The sequence below is a fragment of the Equus asinus genome, chromosome 16 (assembly GCF_041296235.1).
Source record: "Equus asinus isolate D_3611 breed Donkey chromosome 16, EquAss-T2T_v2, whole genome shotgun sequence".
NCBI classification, from domain to species: Eukaryota; Metazoa; Chordata; class Mammalia; order Perissodactyla; family Equidae; genus Equus; species Equus asinus.
Window position 1 is genome coordinate 12,662,491 of NC_091805.1, and position 23,877 is coordinate 12,686,367.

The 23,877-nt window shown below is 37.2% G+C and overlaps 1 protein-coding gene across 6 annotated transcripts in view; it reads right to left on the minus strand.

Moving 5' to 3' along the window:
• SLC44A5 (solute carrier family 44 member 5) overlaps positions 1-23,877 on the minus strand; it is a 316,204-nt gene that overhangs the window by 58,695 nt on the left and 233,632 nt on the right. For all 6 annotated transcript variants that reach the window (XM_070486611.1, XM_070486609.1, XM_044749425.2 and 3 more), the window contains one exon: positions 17,074-17,158. In XM_070486611.1, the coding sequence (XP_070342712.1) occupies positions 17,074-17,158 (85 nt within the window). The remainder of the gene's footprint in view (positions 1-17,073; positions 17,159-23,877) is intronic.

The window sequence follows — 23,877 nt, forward strand, 5'->3', positions numbered from 1 at the left end:
TTTTATTTGCTAAATCTGGCAACTCTAGAAGCAAGATCCAATCTAATGAGGTGGAAAAGTCCCAGAACCAAAGCTGTGCAGTAGGCCTAAAGTAAAACAGGTTCTGAGTGGAACAAACGGACAGAAGCTCTGTGAGACAGGTCTTGAGAGACAAGGGGGCCTCCAAAAAACAGTGTGATTGGGATGCTATGAAAACTTGTGGTCCTCATAAAGGCTATTCAATTAAAAAACTTGCTGGCAAACAAAAGATTGTACAAGACTGTCATTGCCCTATGTTAAAGCAAACAAAAATGTGGGATGATGCTAAGCTGTTAATAAAGTGAAAGATTTGACTTTGAGATCAGTGACACAGTAGAGGTGAAAATGTAATGGCCTGGCAGTGAATAAGGTTACATAGCTATAACAAAGTAAAAGTCTTTTGCTTCCAACTTCTAGAATCAACCCACCAATAGAACGTGAAAGATTCTGTTGAAGCTGCAGAACTGAACCTTATAATGAATTTGATCATCTAAGGGGTGGATCCAGGGGCAGGCCCAGTGGTGTAGTGGTTAAGTTCCCATGTCCCACTTCAGCAGCCTGGGGTTTGCAAGGTTGGATGCCGGGCACAGACCCACACACCACTCATCAAGCCATGCTGTGGTGGCATACCACATACAAAATATACAAAATATAGATGTTAACTCAGTGACAATCTTCCTCAAGCAAAAAGAGGAAGATTGGCAATGGATGTTAGCTCAGGGCCAATCTTCCTCACCAAAAACACAAATAAATAAAAATAAAGGGTAGATACAAGAAGTGGAAGGTAGATGGAAAAGAAAGATGGAAAGTGGGTTTCATTCCAGGGATGCAGGGATGTTTCAACATCCGCAAATCTGTCAACGTCATATACCACATTAACAAAATGAAGAATAAATATCACATGATCATCTCAATAGATGCAGAGAAAGCGTTTGGCAAGATACAGCATCGATTTATGATAAAAACTCTAAATAAAATGGGTATAGAAGGAAAATACCTCAACATAATAAAGGCCGTATATGACAAACCCACAGCTAATATCATTCTCAATGGAGAAAAACTGAAAGCTGTCCCTCTAAGAACAGGAACCAGACAAGGATGCCCACTGTCACCACTCTTATTTAATACAGTATTGGAAGTCTTAGCCAGAGCAATCAGGCAAGAAAAAGAAATAAAAGTGATGCACATTGAAAGAGAAGAATTGAAACTGTCACTCTTTGCAGATGACATGATTTTTTTAAATTTTTTTTCCTTTTTTTCCCCAAAGCCCCCCCAGTACATAGTTTATGTTTTTAGTTGTGGGTCCTTCTATTTGTGGCACGTGGGATGCTGCCTCAGCATGGCCTGACGAGCGGTGTCATGTCCATGCCCAGGATCAAAACCGGCGAACCCCTGGGCTGCCGAAGTAGAGTGTGTGAACCCAATCACTCGGCCATGGTGCCAGCCCCATTTTTAAAATTTTTTAAATTTTTTAACATGATTTTATATATAGTAAACCCTGAAGAATCCACTAAAAAGCTTTTAGAAATAATAAATGAATACAGTCAAGTCGCAGGATAAAAAAATCAACGTACAAAGATTGGTTGTGTTTCTATACACTAACAACAAAGTAGCAGAAAGAGAAATTAAGACTACAATCCCATTTAAATTGCAATAAAAAGAATAAAATACCTAAGAATAAACTTAACCAAAGAGGTGAAAGATCTGTACACCAAAAACTATAAAACATTGTTGAAAGAAATCGAAGAAGACACAAAGAAATGGAAAGATATTCCATGCTCTTGGATTGGAAGAATTAACACTGTTAAAATGTCCATACTTCCTAAAGCAATCTACAGATTCAACGCAATCCCTACCAAAGTTCCAACAACATTTTTCACGGAAATAGAACAAAGAATCCTAAAATCTATATGGAACAACAGCCAAAGGATTACAAAGCTGGAGGTATTACACTCCCTGATTTCAAAATACATTACAAAGCCATAGTAACCAAAACAGCATGGTACTGGCACAAAAACAGAAACACAGATCAATGGAACAGAATTGAGAGCCCAGAAATAAACCCACACATTTATGGACAGCTATATTCGACAAGGGAGCCAAGAGCATACAACGGAGGAAAGAGTCTCTTCAACAAATGGTGGTGGGAAAACTGGACAGCCACATGCAAAAGAATGACAGTAGACCATTCCCTTACACCATGCACAAAAATCAACTCAAAATGGATTAAAGACTTGGATGTAAGACCTGAAACCATGAGCATTCTAGAAGAAAACATAGGCAGTACGCTCTTTGACATCGGTCTTAGCAGCATGCTTTCAAGTACCATGTCTGACTGGGCAAGGGAAGCAAAAGAAAAAATGAACAAATGGGACTACATCAAACTAAAAAGCTTCTGCACAGCAAAGGAAACAATCAACAAATGAAAAGACAATCTAACAATTAGGAGAAGATGTTTGCAAACCACATATCAGATAAGGGGTTAATATACAAAATATACAAAGAACTCATACATCTCAACAACAAAAAAACCAACAACCTAATTAAAAAATGGGTAAAAGATCTGAACAGAGATTTCTCCAACAGACATATGAAAAGACTCTCAACATCATTAGCTGTCAGGGAAATGCAAATCAAAACTACAATGAGATATCACCTCACTCCAGTCAGAATGGCTATAATTAACAAGACAGGAAACAAGAAGTGCTGGAGAGGATGTGGAGAGAAGGGAACGCTTGTACACTGCTGGTGGGAGTACAAACTGGTGCAGCCACTATGGAAAGCAGTATGGAGTATCCTCATAAAATTAAGACTGGATCTACCATGTGATCCAGCTATCCCACTGCTGGGTATTTATCCAAAGAACTTGAGAACACAAATGCGTAAAGATACATGCCCCGCTATGTTCACTGCAGCATTATTCACAATAGCCAAGACTTGGAAGCAACAGAAATGCCCATCAAGGGACGAATGGATAAAGAAAATGTGGTATTTATATACAATGGACTACTACTCAGCCATAAGAAATGATGAAACCCAGCCATTTGTGACAACATGGATGGTTCTTGAGGGTATTATGCTAAGTGAAATAAGTCAGAGGAAGAAAGTCAAATACCATACGATCTCACTCATAAGTAGAAGATAAAAACAATGACAAACAAACACATAGCAATGGAAATTGGATTGGTGGTTACCATAGGGGAAGTGGGGCAGGGGGGCAAAAGGAGTGATTAGGCTCACATGTGAGGTGATGGACAATAATTAGTTTTTGGGTGGTGAACATGATGTAATCTACACAGAATCTGAGATATATTATGGTGTACATCTGAAAGCTATATAATGTTATAATCCAATGTTACTGCAATAAAAAGAAAAATTAAAAGGTCTGGCCCGGTGACGCAGCGGTTAAGTGCGCACGTTCCGCTGGCTGCCCGGGGTTCGCCGGTTCAGATCCCGGGGGCGGACTTGGCACCACTTGGCAAGCCATGCTGTGGTAGGCATCCCACATATAAGGTGGAGGAAGATAGGCACGGATGTTAGCTCAGGGCCAGTCTTCCTCAGCAAAAAGAGGATTGGCAGCAGTTAGCTCAGGGCTAATCTTCCTCAAAAAAAAAAAATTAAAATTAAAAGAAAGATGGAGAGAAGGTAGTGGGGGTAATATCCTCCTCTTTTGTAAAGAGGAGTCAAGACACTGACAAAAGTTAATGGAAGGAGAAATGGAGGTGTTGGTATGCTATTTAAAGTCACAGAAGTAACTATACGAAAATCAATATGTAAAAATTAAAGTTCAAGGGAAGAGGAGGAGGATCAGGAAAAGAGATCATGTAAATAAGGTAAATCATTTTTCCTAACGAACTATTGGTGGATACTGTCTAAAGTTAAAGTACAATATGAAAGAGGAAGCATATTATTTAAAGTTGTGTAAAAAACTGCCAGAAGAACTAAAACCAGCATTATGGACTAGATGTTTGTGTCCCCCCAGTTCACATGTTGGCATCCTAATCCCTGATGTGACGATATTGGGAAGTAGGGCATTTGGGAGGCGATCTGGTCATGAGCGTGGAGCCCTCGTGAATGGGATTAGCGCCCTATAAAAGAGACCCCAGGGAGCTCTCTCCCGCTTCCTCCATCTGAGGATGCAGAGTGAGAGGGCTGTCTGCAAACCAGGGAACCGGGCATTCCCAAGAACCTAACCATGTTTACCCCCTGATCTTGCGCTTCCTGTCCCCAGAAAATACAAGAAAGAAAGTTCCGTGCTCTACAAGCCACCCAGTCTGTGGTATTCTGTTACAGCAGCCGGAACTAAGACGACCAGAGACAGAAGAGCTTGTCTTCGTGGAATGAAATTGGGAGTAAGGAGTCCTCAGATAGGAGACCGCTGCTTTTACTGCTTTTATTACAAGTTCCTCATTACTGTTTGGTCTACTTTCACAGGCATATATTATTTTGATATAGATTTTAAAAATTAAACCAAGTAGTTGATCTGGGCTTGTAGTGTGTTAAATCAAACAGATCTGTGAGAGCTCTTTGCCATTTTATGAGAGATTCTTCAGTAAATTAAAGACAAAGTTGTTATTGCTTCACTTAGGCACCAAATTGATGCAAAACTTAAATGGAAGAGCTTTGTTCTCCTACTCTTTTCCGTTTCCCTATCTAACCTCATACTGGGAGGATGAGTATTTCAGTCTGTCTAATTTGGTAATTGTGCTGCATCTAATTTAGTAAATGCTCAAAGTTATTTTAACACGACCTTTATAAGCTGAAGTTTTTGTAGTAGCCAGAAGGTGGCATCAAAATCAATCGAGTGGAAATTCCCAAAGACAAGGCTCATACTCAAGTTTCGTGAGTAACTTCCCTGAAACTCCAAAGGCAGAGGAAGTTACACAGGTCAACAAAGCACTCCGTTTTCCTTTGAGGCCTCTGTTTTATCTGTTTCAACATTTTAGAAAACTCCTGGTGTTTCTCCTAGCATCCTTTTGGTTAGGCATGGATAAACAAAGCACAAAATGGCCAAACTCTACATCCTGAATACTGACACACCATCTCTAAACACGGAACTTGAGCCAGGATATAAGGAATGCTTTGAGAGTTGACAATCAAAGGGTTGCCATGAGTGCATTGTGACACTAACAAGAATAAATACTCTAATTGTTACAGTCTAACAAGTATTTTCCAGACTAAATTGTTTGGGGTGTATGTGTATCAATCTGTGCACAACTCTATCAATGTGCAGCCTAAAGAGCACAGGATTTGGGGTTAGAACATGCTACTTTTGCCATTTAGTTGTCAGATGACCCAGAAGAGGTACTTCAGCCTTCTTGAATTCGTTTCCTAATTTTCTAAATGAGAGTAACGATAATGATAGCCACTTAGCAGTGTTGATGTGAGGATCTGATAGGATCTTCACACTGACCTCCACCTTGGGAGCAAAGCACTCTCTTATCCGTGCTACCGCTTTACTCTGGTTCCTTTAACAGTGAATTTACTGAGCGCGTACTACAATGCCAGTGTTGCAGGTGCTGAGGATACAACAATGAAAAGGACAGGGAATGTCTCTAATCTCAAAGAGCTTTGGCTCCAGTAAGGGAAGATAAGTTAACAAATTAATAATCAGGATAATTCAGGTGGTGATCAGTACCTAAGAGATCCTCGTGCCAGAAAGTACCCAGGAAAATGGACGATAGAGGTGAATGCAAAGCTTCAGATGGGATTGTCAGCAGTTTATTCTTCAAACAACACACTGAGCCAAACACTCTAGATGGAAATCCATGAATTTCTTTTTTTTAGTTCCTATCTTTTAAGTTTTATTTATTCTTTCTTTTTTTATTGCTGTAACATTGGTTTTTAACATTATATAAATTTCAGGTGTACATCATTATATTTCGATTTCTGTTAGATTACATCGTGTTCCCCACCCAAAGACTAATACAATCCATCAGCACGCACATGTGCCTAATCACCCCTTTCGACCTCCTCCTTCCTCGCTTCCCCTCTGGTAACCACCAATCCAGTTTCTGTCTCTATGTGTTTGTTTGTTGTTGTTTTTATCTTTACTTATGAGTGAGATGATACGGTATTTGACTTTCTTCCTCTGACTTATTTCACTTAACACAATACCCTCAAGGTCCATCCATGTTGTTACAAATGGCAAGATTTCATCCCTTTTTATGGCTGAGTAGTATTCCATTGTCTTTATCCATTTGCCCCTTGATGAGCACTGAGATGCTTACAAGTTGTGGCTATTGTGAATAACGCTGCAATGAACATAGAGGTGCATGTATCTTTATGTGTTCATGCTTTCATGTTTTTTGGGTCAATGCCCAGCAGTGGCTTAGCTGGATTGTATGGTAGTTCTATTCTTAATTTTTTGAGGAATTTCCATACTGTTTTGCATAGTGGCTGCACCAGTTTGCACTCCCACCAGCAGTGTATAAGAGTTCCCTTTTCTCTACATCTTTTCCAATACTTGTTTCCTGTCTTATTAATTATAGCCATTCTGACCAGTGTGAGGTGATATCTCATTGTAGTTTTTGTTTTTTTTTTTAAAGATTTTATTTTTTCCTTTTTCTCCCCAAAGCCTCCCGGTACATAGTTGTGTATTCTTCGTTGTGGGTTCTTCTAGTTGTGGCATGTGGGATGCTGCCTTAGCATGGTCTGATGAGCAGTGCCATGTCCGCGCCCGGGATTCGAACCAACAAAACACTGGGCTGCCTGCAGCGGAGCGCACGAACTTAACCACTCGGCCACAGGGCCAGCCTCTCTCATTGTAGTTTTGATTTGCATTTCCCTGACACTTAGGGAGGTTGAACATCCTTTCACGTGCCTGTTGGCCATCTGTATATCTTCTTTGGAGAAATGTCTGTTCAGATCTTTTGCCCATTTTTTAATTCTTTATTTTTTTGTAGTTGAGCTATATGAGTTCTTCACATATTTTGGATATTAACACCTTATCAGACATATGGTTTGCAAATACCTTCTCCCCATTGTTAGGCTATCTTTTCATTTTGTTGATGGTTTCCTTTGCTGTGCAGAAGCTTTTTAGTGTGATATAGTCCATTTGTTTATTTTTTCTATTCTTTCCCTTGCCCATTCTGACATGGTATTTGAAAATATGCTGCTAAGACCAAAAGAGAAGAGCATAATGTTTATATTCTCTTTTAGAAGTTTCTAGTTTTATTGAGATATAATTGACATATAACATTGTATTCATTTAAGGTGCACAACATAATGATTTGATATATGTATATACTGCAAAATTATTACCATAATAAGTTTAGTTAGCATCCATCACTTCACATAGCTTTTTTCTTGTGATGAGAACTTTTAAGATCTACTCTCTTAGCAACTTTCAAATATACAGTACAGTATTGTTAACCACAGCCACCATGGAATTGTGAATAATGCTGCAATGGACAGAGAGATGTAGAAATGTATTCAAGATATTGATTTCAATTCCTTCAAATATAAACCCAGAAGTGGAATTACTGGATCATATGTTAGTTCTATTTTTAATTTTTATACAAATCTCCATACCTTTTCCATAGTGGCTGCACCAAGAGTGCACAAGGGCTCCCTTTTCTCTACACCCTTGCCAACATTTATCTCTTGCATCTTTGGTGATAGCCATTCTAACAGGTGTGAGGTGATATCTTGTGGTTTTCATTTGCATTTTCCTGATGATTACTGATGCTGAGCACCTTTTCATGTACTTGTTGGCTATTTATATGTCTTCTTTGAAAAAAATGTCTATTCAGATTCTTTGCCCATTTTTTTACTGGGTTATTTCTTTTTTTGGTATGGAGTTCTATGAGTTCCTTGTATATTTTGAATATTAACCTCTTATCACATATGTAGTTTGTGAATATTTCCTCTCATTTCACATGTTGCCTTTTTATTTTATTGATGATTTCCTTTGCTGTGCAGAAGCTTTTTAGTTTCATGTAATCCCATTTGTTTATTTTTTTGCTTTTATTGCTTTTGCTTTTGTTGTCAAACCCAGAGCCAAGACTGATGTCAAGGAGCTTACCACCTATGTTTTCTCGTAGGAGTTTTATGATTTCAGGTCTTACATTCAAGTCTTTAATTCATTTTGAAGTGATTTTTGTGTATGGTATAAGATAAGGGTCCAATTTCATTCTTTTGCATGTGGATGTCCAGTTTTCCCATCACCATTTATTGAAGAGACTATCCTTTTCCCATGCATATTTTTGGCTCCTTTGTTGAAAATTAATTGACCTTATATGCATGGGTTTATTTGGGGGATCTCTATTCTGTTCCATTGATCTACGTGTCTGTTTTTATGCCAATACCATGCTGTTTTGATTACTGTCACTTTGTAGTATAGTTTGAAATCAGGAAGTGTGATGCCTCTAGCTTTGTTCTTTCTCAAGACTGCTTTGGCTATTCAGGGTCTTTTGTGGTTCCACACATCTTTTCAGATTTTCTTTTCTATTTCTGTGAAAAAACCTTGAAATTTTGATAGAGATTGCATTGAATCTGTAGTTTTCTTTGGGTAGTATGGACATTTTAACAATATTAATTCTTCAAATCCTTGAATATGGAATATCGTTCTATTTATTTGTGTCTTCTTCAATTTATTTCATCAATATTTTATAGTTTTCAGTGCACAGATCTTTCATCTCCTTTGTTAAATTTATTCCTAAGTATTTTATTCTTTTTGATGCAACTGTAAATGGAATTTTCTTACTTTCTCTTTCTGATTGTTTTTTATGAGTGCATATTGATTCTGTATCCTACAACTTTACTAAATTTATTAGTTCTAAGAGGTTTTTGGTGCAGTCTTTAAGGTTTTCTATATATAATATCATGTCATCTGCAAATAGAGATAGTTTTACTTCTTCCTTTCCAATTTGTAAAATATGTTTTATTTCTTTTTCTTGCCTAATTGCTCTAGCTAGGATTTCCAGTCCTATGTTGAGTAGAAGTGGAAAGAATGGGAATGCTTGCCTTGTTTCTGATTTTAGAGGAAAAGCTTTTAGCTTTTCACCATTGAGTATGATGTTAGCTGTGGGCTTGTCAGACATGGCTTTTATTACGTTGAGGTACATTCTCTCTATGCTTAGTTTGTCGAGAGTTTTTATCTCAACAAAAGTTAAATGGACGTTAAAATCTGTCAAGTGATTTTTCTGCATATTGAGATGCTCTTATGATTTGTACACTTCATTTTCTTAATGTATTGTATCACACATCTGTTGATTTGTGGATGTTGAACCATCCTTGTATCCCTGGAATAAATCCCACTTGATCATGGTATATAATCCTTTTAACGTGTTACTAAATTTGATTTGCTGATTTTTTGTTGAGGATTTTTGCTTCTATGTTCATCAGGGATATTGGCCTGTAATTTTCTTTTTTGTAGTGTCTTTGTCTAACTTTGGTATCAGGGTAATGTCAGCCTCATAAAATGAGTTTGGAAGTGTTCCCTCCTATTTTATTTTTTGGAAGAACTTAAGAAGGACTGCTATTAATTCTTAAGTGTTTGGTAGAATTCACCAGTGAAACCATCTGATCCTGCACTTTTTTTTGTCAGGAGGTTTTTAATTATGGATTCAATATCCTTACTAGTAAACAGTCTGTTCAGATTTTCTATTTCTTCATGATTCAGTCTTGGAAGGTTGTAGGTTTCTAGAAATTTACCCATTTCTTTTAGGTTGTTCAATTTGTTGGCGTATATCTGTTCATAGTAATCTTTTGTGATCCTTTTATTTCTGTGATATCAGTTGGAATGTCTCTTCTTTAATTTCTAATTTTATTTACTTGAGTCTTCTCCCCCGCCCCCCGCCTTTTTTTTGGTAAGTCTAGCTAGAGGTTTGTCTATTTCATCTTTTCAAAAGCCCGCTCTTAGTTTCATTAATCTTTTGTGTTGTCTTTTTAGTTTCTATGTCACTTATTTCCACTCTAGTCTTTGTTATTTCATTGCTTCTTCTAACTTCATGCTTAGCTTGTTCTTCTTTTTCTAGTTCCCTGAGGTGTAAAGTTGTTTAGTTGTTTAGTTGAGATTTTTCTTGTTTCTTGAGGTAAGCATTTATCATTATGAACTTCTGCTTAGAACTGCTTTGCTGTAGTCCATAAGTTTTGGCATGTTGTATTTCCATTTTCATATCTCAAGATACCCCTTGATTTCTCTTTTGATTTTTTCTTTGACCCATTGGTTGTTCAAGAGTGTGTTGTTTAATATCCACATATTTGTAAATTTTTTCTTGTAATTGATTTCCAGTTTTATACCACTGTGGTTGAAAAAGATGTTTGATATAATTTCAGTTTTCTTAAATTTACTAAGACTTGTTTTGTGGCCTAACATATCCTGGAGAATGTTCTATGTGTGCTTGAGAAGAATGTGTATTCTGCTGCTGTTGGATAGAATGTTCTGTAAACGTCTGTTAAGTTCATCTTGTCTAATGTGTTGTTTAAGTCCAATATTTCCCTATTAATTTTCCATCTGTATACTCTATCCATTGTTAGAAGTACAGTTTTAAATTCCCATACTACTATTGTATTGCCGTCTATTTCTCCCCAAAAGTTTGTTAACATTTGCCTTATATATTTAGGTGTTCCTATATTGGATACATAAATATTTACAAATCTATATCCTCTTGTGGGATCGATCCCTTTATTGTTATATAATGACCTTCTTTGTCTCCTATTACAGTCTTCGGCTTAAAGTTTATTTTTATCATATAAATATAGCTACTCTTGCTTTCTTTTGGTTTCCATTTGCATGAAATATCTTTTTCCACCCTTTCACTTTCAGTCTGTACGTATCCTTAAAGCTGAAGTGAGTCTCTTGTATGCAGTAGCTTGTTGGGTGTTTTTTTTTTTTTTTTATCCATTCAGCCACTCTGTCTTTTGATTGGGGAATTTAGCCCATTTACACTTAAGTAATTATTGATAGGTATGGACTTACCATTGCCATTTTGTTAATTGTTATTTGGTTGTTTAGTAACTGTTTTGTTCATCTCCTCTTCTCTTGCTTTCTTCCTTTGTGATTTGATGATTTTCTATAGTGGTATGCTTAGATTCCTTTCTCTTTATCCTCTGTGTATCACACATAGATTTTTGCTTTGCCATTACCGTGAAACTTAAATAAAACATCTTATAGTTATAAGAGGCTATTTTAAGCTGATACTTTGTGAACACATACTAAAGATTTCATGTTTTTGATTTCACAATTTAATTCTTTTATCTTGTGTATCCATAAACTAATTATTATAGTTATTTTTACTATTTTTGTCTTTTAACCTTCATACTAGATTTATAAGTGATTTATTGACCACCATTGCAATATTTGAATATACTGAATTTAACTATGTGCTTACTTTTACCTGTGAGATTTATACTTTCACATGTTTTCCTGTTACTAATTAGAATCCTTTCTTTTCTTGAAGAGTTGCTTTAACATTTCTTATAAGGCCAGTCTGGCGGTGGTGAAATTCTTCAGCTTTTGCTTGTCTAGAAAACTCTTTCTCTTTCCTTCAATTCTGAAGAACAATTTTTCTAGGTAGAGTATTCTTGGTTGTCAGTTTTTTTTCTTTCATCACTTTGACTATATTGTTCCACTCCCCTCTGGCCTGCAACGTTTCTGCTGAAAAATCTGCTGATATTCTTATGGAGGTTCCCTTGTATGTAACAAGTTGCTTGTCTCTTGCTGCTTTTAGGTTTCTCTCCCTGTTTTTAATTTTTGACTATTTAATTATAATATGTCTTGGTGTAGGTCTCTATGGATTTACTGTGTTTGGAACTCTCTGAGATTCCCAAGTCTGGATGTCTGTTTCCCCAGGTTAGGGAAGTTTCCAGCCATTTTCTCCTTGAATAAGCTTTCTATCCTTTTTTCTCTCTTCTCCTTCTGAGACCCCTATAATGCAAATATTTCTCCATTTCCTGGTATCCCATAAGTCTCTTAAGCTATCTTCATTTTTTCATTCTTTTTTCTTTTTGCTTCTCTGATTGGATGTTCAACTAGTTTCTGTACTTCTTTTAGAGGGAAATTACTTTGTGTATAGCTGTATATTTGGTGTGTCCATGGGAAGGGGTGAGTTCAGGAGTTTCCTTTATTGCCATCTTGGACTGGAACTCTCTCTCTGAAATCCATGAATTTATTGACCTTCCATGAAGACTGATAAATCCTTGAAAAAGACGCTGCATCTTATATACTTTGAGTATCTCTATTATTTTGCATAGTGACTGTCCCATTGAAGGACCTCCACAAATGATGCAGCATTGAATATGGAAGTACTTTTGAAAAAGAAGGGACAACATAAATTTCTCACTAATTACTATCTCTCATTTAATTTGTTCATTATTATCAGGAAATTAAGACTGAAGAAGACTGTATCCCATGCCCAAAGGTCAATGGTGGAAGAGAGTAAAGTCAGGATTTCAATCCAGAGTATGTATGCTTTCAACAAAATGTTTGTTTTGTCTGTTTTTTTTTTAAGGAGCTTTGATAAGTAAGGCAATCCATTGCCTCAGCTTATGTACTTTTGCTTTAAGTTCTTTACTTATGGGAAATATAAAAATATTACATATTTTTGGTAGAAACTTGCAATGCATATTAACATATAAATAAGAAAATTAAAATTTCTCGTAATTCTATTCCATTATATCTGCCATTAATTCTTTGTCAAAGGAAAAAGCTTAATGTTTTTCTGTTTACATGCTCTTTATGAACAATGAAAACAGTTCAAGAGGGTATAAACAAGCAGCAGGAACGGTCTTTTAAACGTAAAATGAATGTGTCACTCTCTTGCTGAACACCTTTCCATGGCCTTCCTAGACTTTTAAGTAGTCCAGACACTTTAGCAGAGCTCATAGCACCACAATGCTAACTCCTACCCATTTCTTGGATATCTGCCCATTCCACTTCCCTCCTTGTTTGCTACATTCCAGCCTCTTGGGCTTCTTTCTGTTCCTGGAGTATCATAGGCCCACCCTTGCCTCAGGACCCTTACCCTTGTCACTTTCAAGCCCTTCCTAGGGTTTTTGAAAGGCTGCCTTCTTTCTACTCTTCATGTTTCAGTTCAAAAGTCACCTCGTCGTGAAAGCCCTCCTCTGCTTCCCACAACCATGAGGCAGCCCTTTGCATAATAGTCATTCTCTATCAGGCCACTTGTTTTGTTTTTTCCTTCATAGGATTTATTACTGTTTGAAAATATCTGGTTTGTTTACATCTTTATTGCATTGGCCTTCTCATTAAATGTAAGCTTCATGAGTGCAGGTAGCTTGTCCATTTGTTTGCACTATAACCTCAGCTTTTAGAATACTGTCCGAGACATACTCAGTAAACACATGAATAAAAAGAAAAATATAATCCCACTACCCAGAAATAACTACTATAAACATGTGTATATACTTTCAGACTTTTTTTCCTTGCATGTATAGGTGGTTTTATATATGTGATATTCATTTATCACAAACACACTCACAAGACAGAATTATACTATACATAACACTTTAGTAACCTGATTTCGTGAATTAACAATATATCATGTGTATATTTTTCATGCCAAAAAAATATCCCTACACAATCATTTTTAATGATTAAATAGCATTTTATTATATGACTGTACCATAATTCACTTAATCAATTTCCTGTTGATAGACATTTAGGCTATTTCCATTTTATTATTACTATTTCATAGCACTTATAACATTAGGAAACTTTATGCAAATTTCCATTGGATAAATTTCTAGGAGGAAAACTGCTGAGTCAAAAAGAATATATGAATTGGATAAATATTTGATAAAATATGATAAATATTATCTTATTTCACTACCACCAGTAGAAAATGAGATGCTTTTTTCTCTTCACTCTAGTCAACACTGGAAATTTTAATCACTTTATTTGACAACCTTATAAGCAAAAATAATACACCTTTATTAATTTGTACTTTTGTTTTTTAAAGATTGGCACCTGAGCTAACAACTGTTGCCAATCTTCTTTTTTTTTCCGCTTTATCTCCCCAAATCCCCATGGTACATAGTTGTATATCTTAGTTGCAGGTCCTTCTAGTTGTGGCATGTGGGACGCCACCTCAGCGTGGCCTAACGAGTCATGCCATGTCTGTGCCCAGGATCCGAACCGGTGAAACCCTTGGCTGCAGCAGTGGAGCACGTGAACTTAACCACTCGGCCATGGGGCCAGCCCCAATTTGCATTTTTTTAACTGTGGTTGAACAGCACTTTCTATTGTTATTGGCCATTATATTATGTTATTTCCTGTTTATGACTTTTGCCCACTTGTATATTGGATGATCGTCTTTTTCTTTCTGATTTGGTAGAGGTAGTTCATATAATAAAGCTATCGACCTGTTTTCAGATATATATGTTGAAAATATTTATTTTTCCTGGATTGCCACTTAATCTTTTAACTTTGTATACAGTAGGCTCAAGTGGGTTTAGTCTGTGTAGGAATATACTTTAAAATTTCTGTTATGTTTTCTGGCTTTCATTGTCATGTTTAGCAAAGGTTTCTTTATCCCCTAATTCTATAAATATACCCCTGCATTTTCTTCTGTACTTTTAGGTTGTATACTTTATATACAAAATCTCCAATGTTTCAGTATTCATTTTGGTGTAAGGTATGACATAAATATCCAATTTTCTTTTGTATTCATGAATAGCATTTCAGTTAATTCAATATCACTTTTTAATAATCCATCTTTTTGCTATTGACTTGGAATCCCATATTTATCACATTGAAAATTTATATTTGTATTTATTTCTTTCTGCCTAGTTCTATGATAGTTCCATTCTGTTTTAATGATTGAAATCTGATGCTTTCATAAATATTTTCACTTACTATTAAAAGCTCTAAGCATCATTTAAAGTAATTTTCTTGTTAAATTTGCTAGTTAACACACATTTATTACAATAATTAAAACAATTGAGAGGCTTAAAATATACATTGAAATAGCATAGATGGTTCAGAAACAAATACACAAATTTATTATATGATAATTGTGGTATCAGAAATCAGAGGGGGAAAAGAGCATATTATTCAACAAACTATTCTGAGATAATTGGCTCTGCAATTGGAAAAAATGAAAGTTTGATTCCTACTTCATTCTATATACAAAAATGAATTCCAAGTGGATTAAAAATTTAAATATAAAAAAAGGGGGCCAGCCCGGTGGTGAAGTGGTTAAGTGTGCACATTCCGCTTCAGCAGCCCGGGGTTCGTCGGTTCAGATCCTGGGTGTGGACATGGCACTGCTTGGCACGCCATGCTGTGGTAGGTGCACCAGGTATAACGTAGAGGAAGATAGGCATGGATGTTAGCTCAGGGCCAGCCTTCCTCAGCAAAAAAGAGAGGATTGGCAGCAGATGTCAGCTCAGGGCTAATCTTCCTCAAAAAAAAAAAAAAAAGGAAACCACAGAAATAGTAGAGAAATATAGGTGAATGTTATTTTCAAGAGGAGGAAGGCAATTATAATCATGACACAAAATCCAGAAAGCCAGAGAAAAATCAACAGAATCAACACTTAAACATATAAACAAAGATTTTTAATGGCTCCATTATATTTCATTAAATAGATGGTCCATAATTTATGATCCACATATTGCTGGATATCTGTATGGCTTCCAATAAGTTGTTATTATAAATAATACTTTAATGAGCATATCTGTGTTACACCAGGATTGTCTTTGAATGATCTTTACATACTGAAATTTGTGGTATACCATTTTTTTTTGGAAATAAGTGGGTCATTGGCTTAGGTCTGGAAAACTTATTATTACAGAGTCCCTTTTAAAAATAGCCTATTTTAAAGAACTAGAGATTTAGAGATTTGCATGATTTTTTTCTCCCACCTTGTGTTTTCTTTTTCCTTCGTAGTGTAAAAGTTTTGTTGGCAATGTCTAGGATTTTTTGAGTTACTGAGGTTAAAATAAGAATTATCACCCTAGATCAGAATTTAGTTCTGTCATCTCTAATAGGTAATGTGGACCTTTTGTAGGAATCAGTCTGTCCACCATAAACTCAACCTGACGTGATTGAGGATTTGCCCCATACCCGAATATCTGGTTTCTCTTGATCATCTAAAATAATTCTACTCTGAATTTTGTTAACCTTTTCCTGAATCTATTTTTTTAGTCTGTATATCTCTTGGAATAATAAGCTCCATAGTTATGGGAGTTATGGGTGGGCAACATAGGGAACCCAACAGAAGTGCTCTGAGCTGTGTTTTGTTTTGTTTTGTTTGAAGGAAAGAAATAAAAAACTTGCCTTCAGAAATGGAAACTTCTGTTATGGTTAACATTAGAAAGAAATTTGATAGAACATTCTTCCTTGTTTGTTTCAACTACTCAGGGTCTGTAGTAGCTAAATTGCATGGACAGGTCTACCACACAGTGAAGACTTTCTAGGTATGCCCCTCACTTTGAATGATGGAGCGACTTATCAGTAGGCACTGTGGCAAACACAATTCTAACAACAGCACTGTATAGCTTTTTAGCTGCCACTCAGAACTCAGCCTTCCAATAGCTCATTTCATAAGGCATTTTAAAATATGGCTTCTGATACAATCACTGGTCCAATTCATCCATTAAGATTGTATTTTCGGGGCTGGTCCCGTGGCCGAGTGGTTAAGTTCATGCGCTCCGCTGCAGGCGGCCCAGTGTTTCGTTGGTTCGAATCCTGGGCGCAGACATGACACTGCTCATCAAACCACGCTAAGGCAGCATCCCACATACCACAACTAGAAGGACCCACAACGAAGAATATACAATTATGTACCGGGGGGGCTTTGGGGAGAAAAAGGAAAAAATAAAATCTTTAAAAAAAAAAAAAAAAGATTGTATTTTCACTAAGCAGAGTCTTCATGCTTTCTAATAGAATGCTGCAAAACAATGACATCTTAAGTCATATAATAGGAAACTTCCCAATTCCTTATAAACTGTCTCTGGGAATGAGGGAAGGGAAGGCCTCCTTTATGACTCTCAATATTCTTATAAAGTCTAGTAGAGTTAATGTAAAAGTGATTTCTAGGTTCCAGCTTAGACAGTAAAATTAGACAAAGCAAAGGTGGCCATACTCACTCATTGGGGGTGCCCTTCTGGCCACAAAAGTGGCCGTTGCTGTCTGTAGGATAGGCCACTCTCCTGGGGTCGCCATGTACCCAGGCTGCAGGAACAAGAAAGGACAAAAATTCTATCAGCAACAGCTGGCTAAAGGCAGCCTGATTTGAGAAATTAGAATGCACCATTGCAACACGCTAACCTCTCCCCTCGGTCACAGAAGATTATTGATTTTCTTCAAAGAGTAATTTCTTAATGAAAAGTAAAATAAAATATGGATGAATCAGTCAGAAAGCACATTTCTCTTATTCTCTCAAGATTCCCTTGGGTTGAAGCCAAAACATGAGGTAATGCACTTAGAAAATGACATGTATTAAAATGTGAATTAGAGGGCACACTACAAATGCTTGGCTGGCTAGAAGTCACTTTTCTAGGGCTCAAAACTAGATGACTTCATAGCAGAGCTAATAAATTTACAGTAAATAATATGATGTAATTCTTTTGGGTTATACATAAGTGAAAACCATTAAAGAATTCAAAGGAATGTAACTGTAATGCCCAATTCAGATTGACTAGTTCTCTATGATTTCATGGGACATTATAAAGGCAAACAGCAGCAACTTCAGAGGCAATACATAACAAAGATTTACCGTACATTTTGTCTGATAATCTCAAAGCTTACTATAAATATCAAGTGTTCTCAAACTTCACAATAACTGAAGACTAAATTCTATTTTCTCTGGAGACGTTGGGCTCTACCTCAGACAAACTCGTTGCCTTTATTTTCTAAGAATCAGAAGCTTGACAGCTAGACTAGAGAACCACAGAAAGAAACACGCATTAGCTAAATGGAGTAATACTCCCTAGTTCTAACTGAATATTTCCAACTTCTCCAATTTGATTAATGTAGTTCCTAAAAATCTAGGAAATACATCAGTCATCTGATGCTTGCCTCTGCATATGGAAAACAGATCTCTTTGTCCTTGGCTATCTCCTCACCCACATTTCTTGGATTTGACAGTTTTGTTATAATTCAATCACCATTCTGTACATAGCCTGTGTGATTCGGGAAGACAAAAAAAAATCAATTCTGAATGAGAAGTTTAATATGGAAGAGAAATTTTTCTCAATAATTTTTCTCATCCATCCATGCCTTTCCTTTTAGTATTAAAGTATTTAGAAAAGTCTCCTTTGTCTAATTCTTTCTCCAATGTCAGAGGACAAATCGGTTTCATCTTCTAATACCTTCTTAGAAAATCTGACTCATTCAGGCAGCTCTCCGCTGTCATATCTTCCCGTCTTTATTTCCCAGAATAAAGAAACTAGACTATAAATAAGGCATTTAAATGACATCTAAGCATTCAGTGTACAATGTCTCTAGACAGTTTTATTATATTCTGGGGTTTTTTTTCCCTTTTTTGTGAGGAAGATTGGCCCTGAGCTAACATCAGTTGCCAATCTTCCTCTTTGTCCTTGAGGAAGATTTTTGCTGAGCTAACATCTGTACCAATATTCCTTTATTTTATATGAGATGCCACCAGAGCATGGCTTGATGAACGGTGCTAGGACTGCGCCCAGGATTCGAACCTGTGAACTCCTGGCCACTGAAGAGGAGCTCACGAACTCAACCACTATGGCACTAGGCTGGCCCCTAATATATTTTGTTTTTATATCTTAGTTTGTCACATTTTGGCTAAAACTAAGAAAGAAATCTAATTTTACCTGACTCTATTTTCTGTAATATGTTTCTTTTAACTTTATTCCAAAATGTTATATTCCTTTTCCATATAATTATAATTCAGAAATGGGCACCTAGGGGCTGGCCTGGTGGCACAGTGGTTAAGTTCACATGTTCCGCTTCAGCGGCTTGGGATTTGCCAGTTCAGATCCTGGTTCGGACATGGCACTGCTTGGCAAGCCATGCTGTGGTAGGTGTTGTCCTACGTATAAAGTAGAGGAAGATGGGCATGGATGTTAGCTCAGGGCCAGTCTTCCTCAGCAAAAAGAGGAGGATTGGCAGCAGATGTTAGCTTAGGGCTAATCGTCCTCAAAAAAAAGAAAAAAGAAATGGGCTCCTAAGAAGCATTTGGATTACTAGATTTGCTACTTAATCTATTTATGACCCTGAACAAGTCACTTAATTGTTTTAGTCTTGGCTTTCTAATTTGTTACTATAAAATGGGTATAATAATACCCAGCCCCGGAAGAATGTTGAGAACATGAAAGAAGATAATGAAAGCAGAACCCCTGACATGGCGCTTAGCGTCCAGTATGGACTCGGCAATGTTAGTTCCTGTCTCATTAGGCTTCCCCAAAATCAAACCCTGATACAAGGATTTCGGTGCAGATAGGTTAATTTTGGAGGTGATCCTAGGAAGTTTAAGTGGAAGTGAGGAGAGTGAGACAGGGAAGGAAACAAAGTTAATAAAGGGCATGTTCATGAGTGGGATACTGTTGTGGGCAGTGGTGACTCCATCCTGCTGGAGACCTTCTGAGGAGCCGTATTGGACACGCCTGTCAGTGGGCATGGTAGAACTGTGTGCCATTGCTGCAAGCAAACTCAGAAGGATGGAGGGTGGTGGGGTGGGGCATCAGCTTCATCTGCTATGGTTCTCTTTCCCTTTTTCATCATAAGTCAATTAATCAAAGAACTTACTAAATGACCACTATGTGTCCTGTACTAGAAGTCAATCCCAGTATAGTTTATGTCAGAGTTCTCAAGAAACACATGAAAAGGAGAGAATAAAGTATGTAGGCTTAGAGAAGAGGTGGGACATGGGAAAGACTGAAAAATGACTAGGATTTGGACAGGTGGCCAGGAGTAAGGAAAGAATTCTAGATTGAGGAAATATTTTAATAATAAGAGCTTCAATTTATTAATTGCTTACAATGTGTCAAGTACTAGGCTAAGTGTTTTACATTCATTGTCTCATTTGAGTCTCACAACAATTCTATGATACAGTCTCACAATAACTCTATGAGGTTATTTTCATCCTTTTCATATAAATTTTATAGATGAGTGTTGCTCAGAGTTTTATTTCCTTCACATGATCACACAGTTTTTAAGTGATATAAACAGGGCTTGAACTTAGGTGTGTTGCTCTCTAGGGCCCAGGCTCTAACCACTAGACTGTATAGCTACATGCTGCCGGCTAAAGGATAAATTAGGAATGAGCTTGTTAACAGTGGGAAACAACAAGGATACCAGCTAAATGAGGATCAGCAGTATGTTAGATACATATGGTAGGAAAGGAGATGGCACAGGTAATTTTGGAGCCTTTGCCAATTGAAAAGAAGAGCTTTGTACTTGGCAGGAGAGGGACAGTGTCTGGTTGGGAGGGATCCGATACCCAGGGACAAAGAAGAGGGAGATGAAGATGTAAGTGTCAAGGGAAGAGCTCTCCTTCCTGATTTTGTAGTTCGGAATTGTGGCAGGTGGCTGTGTTTACTAGACTGCTGCTGCATCTCTCCACGCAGCCTCTGGCACAGAAGTTGTGCTGCAGGTGGTCCGTATTTGAACTGGAACATCAAGTCTTTGAGCTGAAAGCTGCAAGGGCCAGTTCAACCAAGTTACCTCAGTCAAGGGCTCCTGGTTTTCTTTATCTTCTCCATCAAGTCCACATCTCTGCATACCTCCACATAAAAAAGAGGAGAAGAAGGAGCTATCCAGCAGCAGTCATTTTCTCCATTAATAAAATAGGGGTCTTCTCACATTTTTACTCCCTTTCTTGGAATTTCTCTATTCATGGAGATTCTAGAACTGTGCTGTCCAGTATGGTAGCCACTAGCCAGAAGTGTGTACTGAGCACTTAAATGTGGCTCATCTGAATTGAGACCTGCCATAACTGCAAAATACAACATATAACAAATAGTATACAATACTCCTTTTATAATCTTGAAATAATGTTCAGAGATAACATAACTCACCCATGCACTCAATTGCTTAAAAAAAAAATAAAATAAAATGCCCTAGCTTGTAAGTGAAATATAAGAAGAAAATAATTCATAATTAAACAGCATGCGTATCAGTACGCAAATGCTCACGTGACTAAACTAGAAGACACAGTGAAATAGCCAGGGGCTTGTACCTGGAGATAGAGACACCGAATGTAATCGCTATAACTGCAGGAGGATACAGTACAAGTGGTGTTGTCAAAGGTATGATTTTCCTAAATGAACGACTTTTCATAAATTCTAACAAAATAACACAATCTTTCATTAAATTCCCTTGGTAGTTACTAAAACCATGCAAAAATAACATTTGCAATTTTAAAATGGAAGTTCTAGATTCAAATATTTAAAAAGAAGTTGTCACCTATATGAGCGGGACACGAGGAAGTTAGGCAGGAGGTGGGGCAATTCTCGGTTGTGCAGAACTGTCCCAGATGTCGCCAGCCAGCTCCTTTCCCTGGCTCCCTCCCACTGAGTGCCAGTATTACCTCCCAAACATTGTGACAACCAAAACATCAACTCAAGCTTTCTGAAAGACCCCCTAGGCAGTGGTACTGCTCCAGCTGAGAGCCAGAGGTTTAGATGCTTATTCACACTCTTAAAAAGCTCAAAACATATAGACCCCACATCATCTTTTTTTCTCCCAGATTTTTTTGTGGCTATGCTATCACGGAGTTCTTCCCTATAATTTAATCCCATTTACTTTTATTCAGCTGATCACCATGTATGGTGGCTTTCAGATATGTCCATAAATTATTTGAAATTTTTCCTTCAAAAAGTGGTGCTTAATTCCCCATCTTTTGAGTCTGAACTAGACTTAGTGACTTGCTTATAATGAAGAGAATGTCGCAGAGATGACATTGGGTGACTTCCAAGAGTAGTTCATAAAAAGCATTGCAGCTTCCTCTTTGCTCTCTCTCTCTTTTAGATCACTAGCACTAGGGGAAGCCGTCTAACATGTCATGAGGACACTCAGACAGCTCTATAGAAAAGCCCACATGATTGTCAGCAGTCAGCGAGAACTGAAGCTTCCTGCTAACATCCATGCGAGTCATGCGAGTGAGCTGTGTAGAAAGCTGATCCTCTATCTGAGTCAAGGCTTCATCTGTCCGTGGCCTGGGCTTGCATCTTGACCGCTACCTCATGAAGAACTCGGAGCCAGAGCCACCCAGCTCAGTTGTTCCCAATTCCCCACCACAGAAACTGAGCGATAAGAAGCATTGCCAAGTTTAGGAGTAATTTCCTATGTAGCAATAGATAATTAACCACAATATAGCTTTTTAAAATCTTTTATATGCTTGAAGGAAGCAGTAAAAAGTCATCTTTCTCTCCTTCAACCTACGTTTCATAATATTAAATCCTCTCTTCTATTTAATTTGTTTTGCTATGTTTTAAACTCATAGCTAAAATTGTTAGGATTTTAGTATTTTTTGTTTCTTCACTATATGGTTTAAAACATGGAGCCCTCAACTTGATTTACAACATTCCTTAGGGCCTAATGAATTATACAGTATCTGACATCTATTTACTTTAATTCTTAAACGAAAGTTAACATAGAAAGCTTTATCTTAAAGAACTGAACTAGAATATGGTCAAACTCCCATTCATTCATTCGTTCATTCACGCTGAGTTGTCAATCATCATATTCCTATTCACTTAGTCATTCATTTATTGGGCCTCACTATGTGATAGGCACATAAAGATTCTGAGGATATAGAGATGAACACATTCATATTTAGTATAGTGCTATTTCATAATTAACACAGTCTCTCTAAGGAAACTATATATCACCCTGATTGGCTACTGCAGAGGGAAGATGGTTTCTGAAGAATGATAATGGATTCTCTTAAGGTTGACCAAGTCATGATCTCAATTTTAGCTGCTGTTCAAGGCATAGTCTCTCTGCTAGAACAAAGCAAAGCGCCTCTGCCACCTTGGCTGCAACAATTGACCGAGCAAAGCTTTCCCCCTTTCCCACTAAGTAGAAAACACCAGGGCATTTGCTTTCACTTGGCAGGGACAGTACTGTATCCTCATGATCTTCCCTCAAGGTTATATGACCACCTAGCTCTGCCTTCGGTAGGTGTAGCTCACCCGAGTGACCCACCAGCGAGAGACTCAGAGAAATAAATTCCACAAACTCATTCTCCAACCTCCAATCTACTGTCCATATCTCCCACAGACCAAACCAAATTGGAAGCCAGAGGACAAGAGCCTGTTGATGTAATAAAAAATGCCAGCTTCTCAGGGTACAGAGCAGGGCAAAGAGGAAGTAGAGAAGAGATCCAGAGGGGACAGTGAAAAATATCCAGCCCGTGTTCTGAAGAAGTGAGCTGCCTACTCAACGGAGGAACTTCAGACGTATTCAGCAAGACATTTAGGATTTCATTAAAAACAAACAAACAGAAAACAACCAGACTCATAAGGTTTTCAAACTCTCTTTTACAGAATTTACTGCAAAAGAAAAGAGCAGAAAGATGCACATTCTAAATTTCGGAGTCTGTGAAATGGAAGCGGTGAGGGTAGGAAGTGAAAGATGGGACAAAACATATTTTTAAAATACATTTGTAAAAAAAAAAATAGACATAGACTTGAAAGAAAATAGAAAAATAACCAAGAAACCAAATTAGGCTTTTCACAACATTTTTGTGGTTTCTCTTTACTTTAATACACTTCTTTTTCTGGTTAATCTAAATAGATGTTAGTTTACCAATATTTACAACTTGTTCAAGGTTCGGATTCACATTAGAAGATAGGTTTTTTTTTTTTAGGTAAAAAAGTAGTTGGAGATAATAAGGACAGAAATGTATTCATTCTTTTCTTAATTCATTCCACAAATTTTTTTTGAGTGCCTACTATCTGTCAGCACCATGC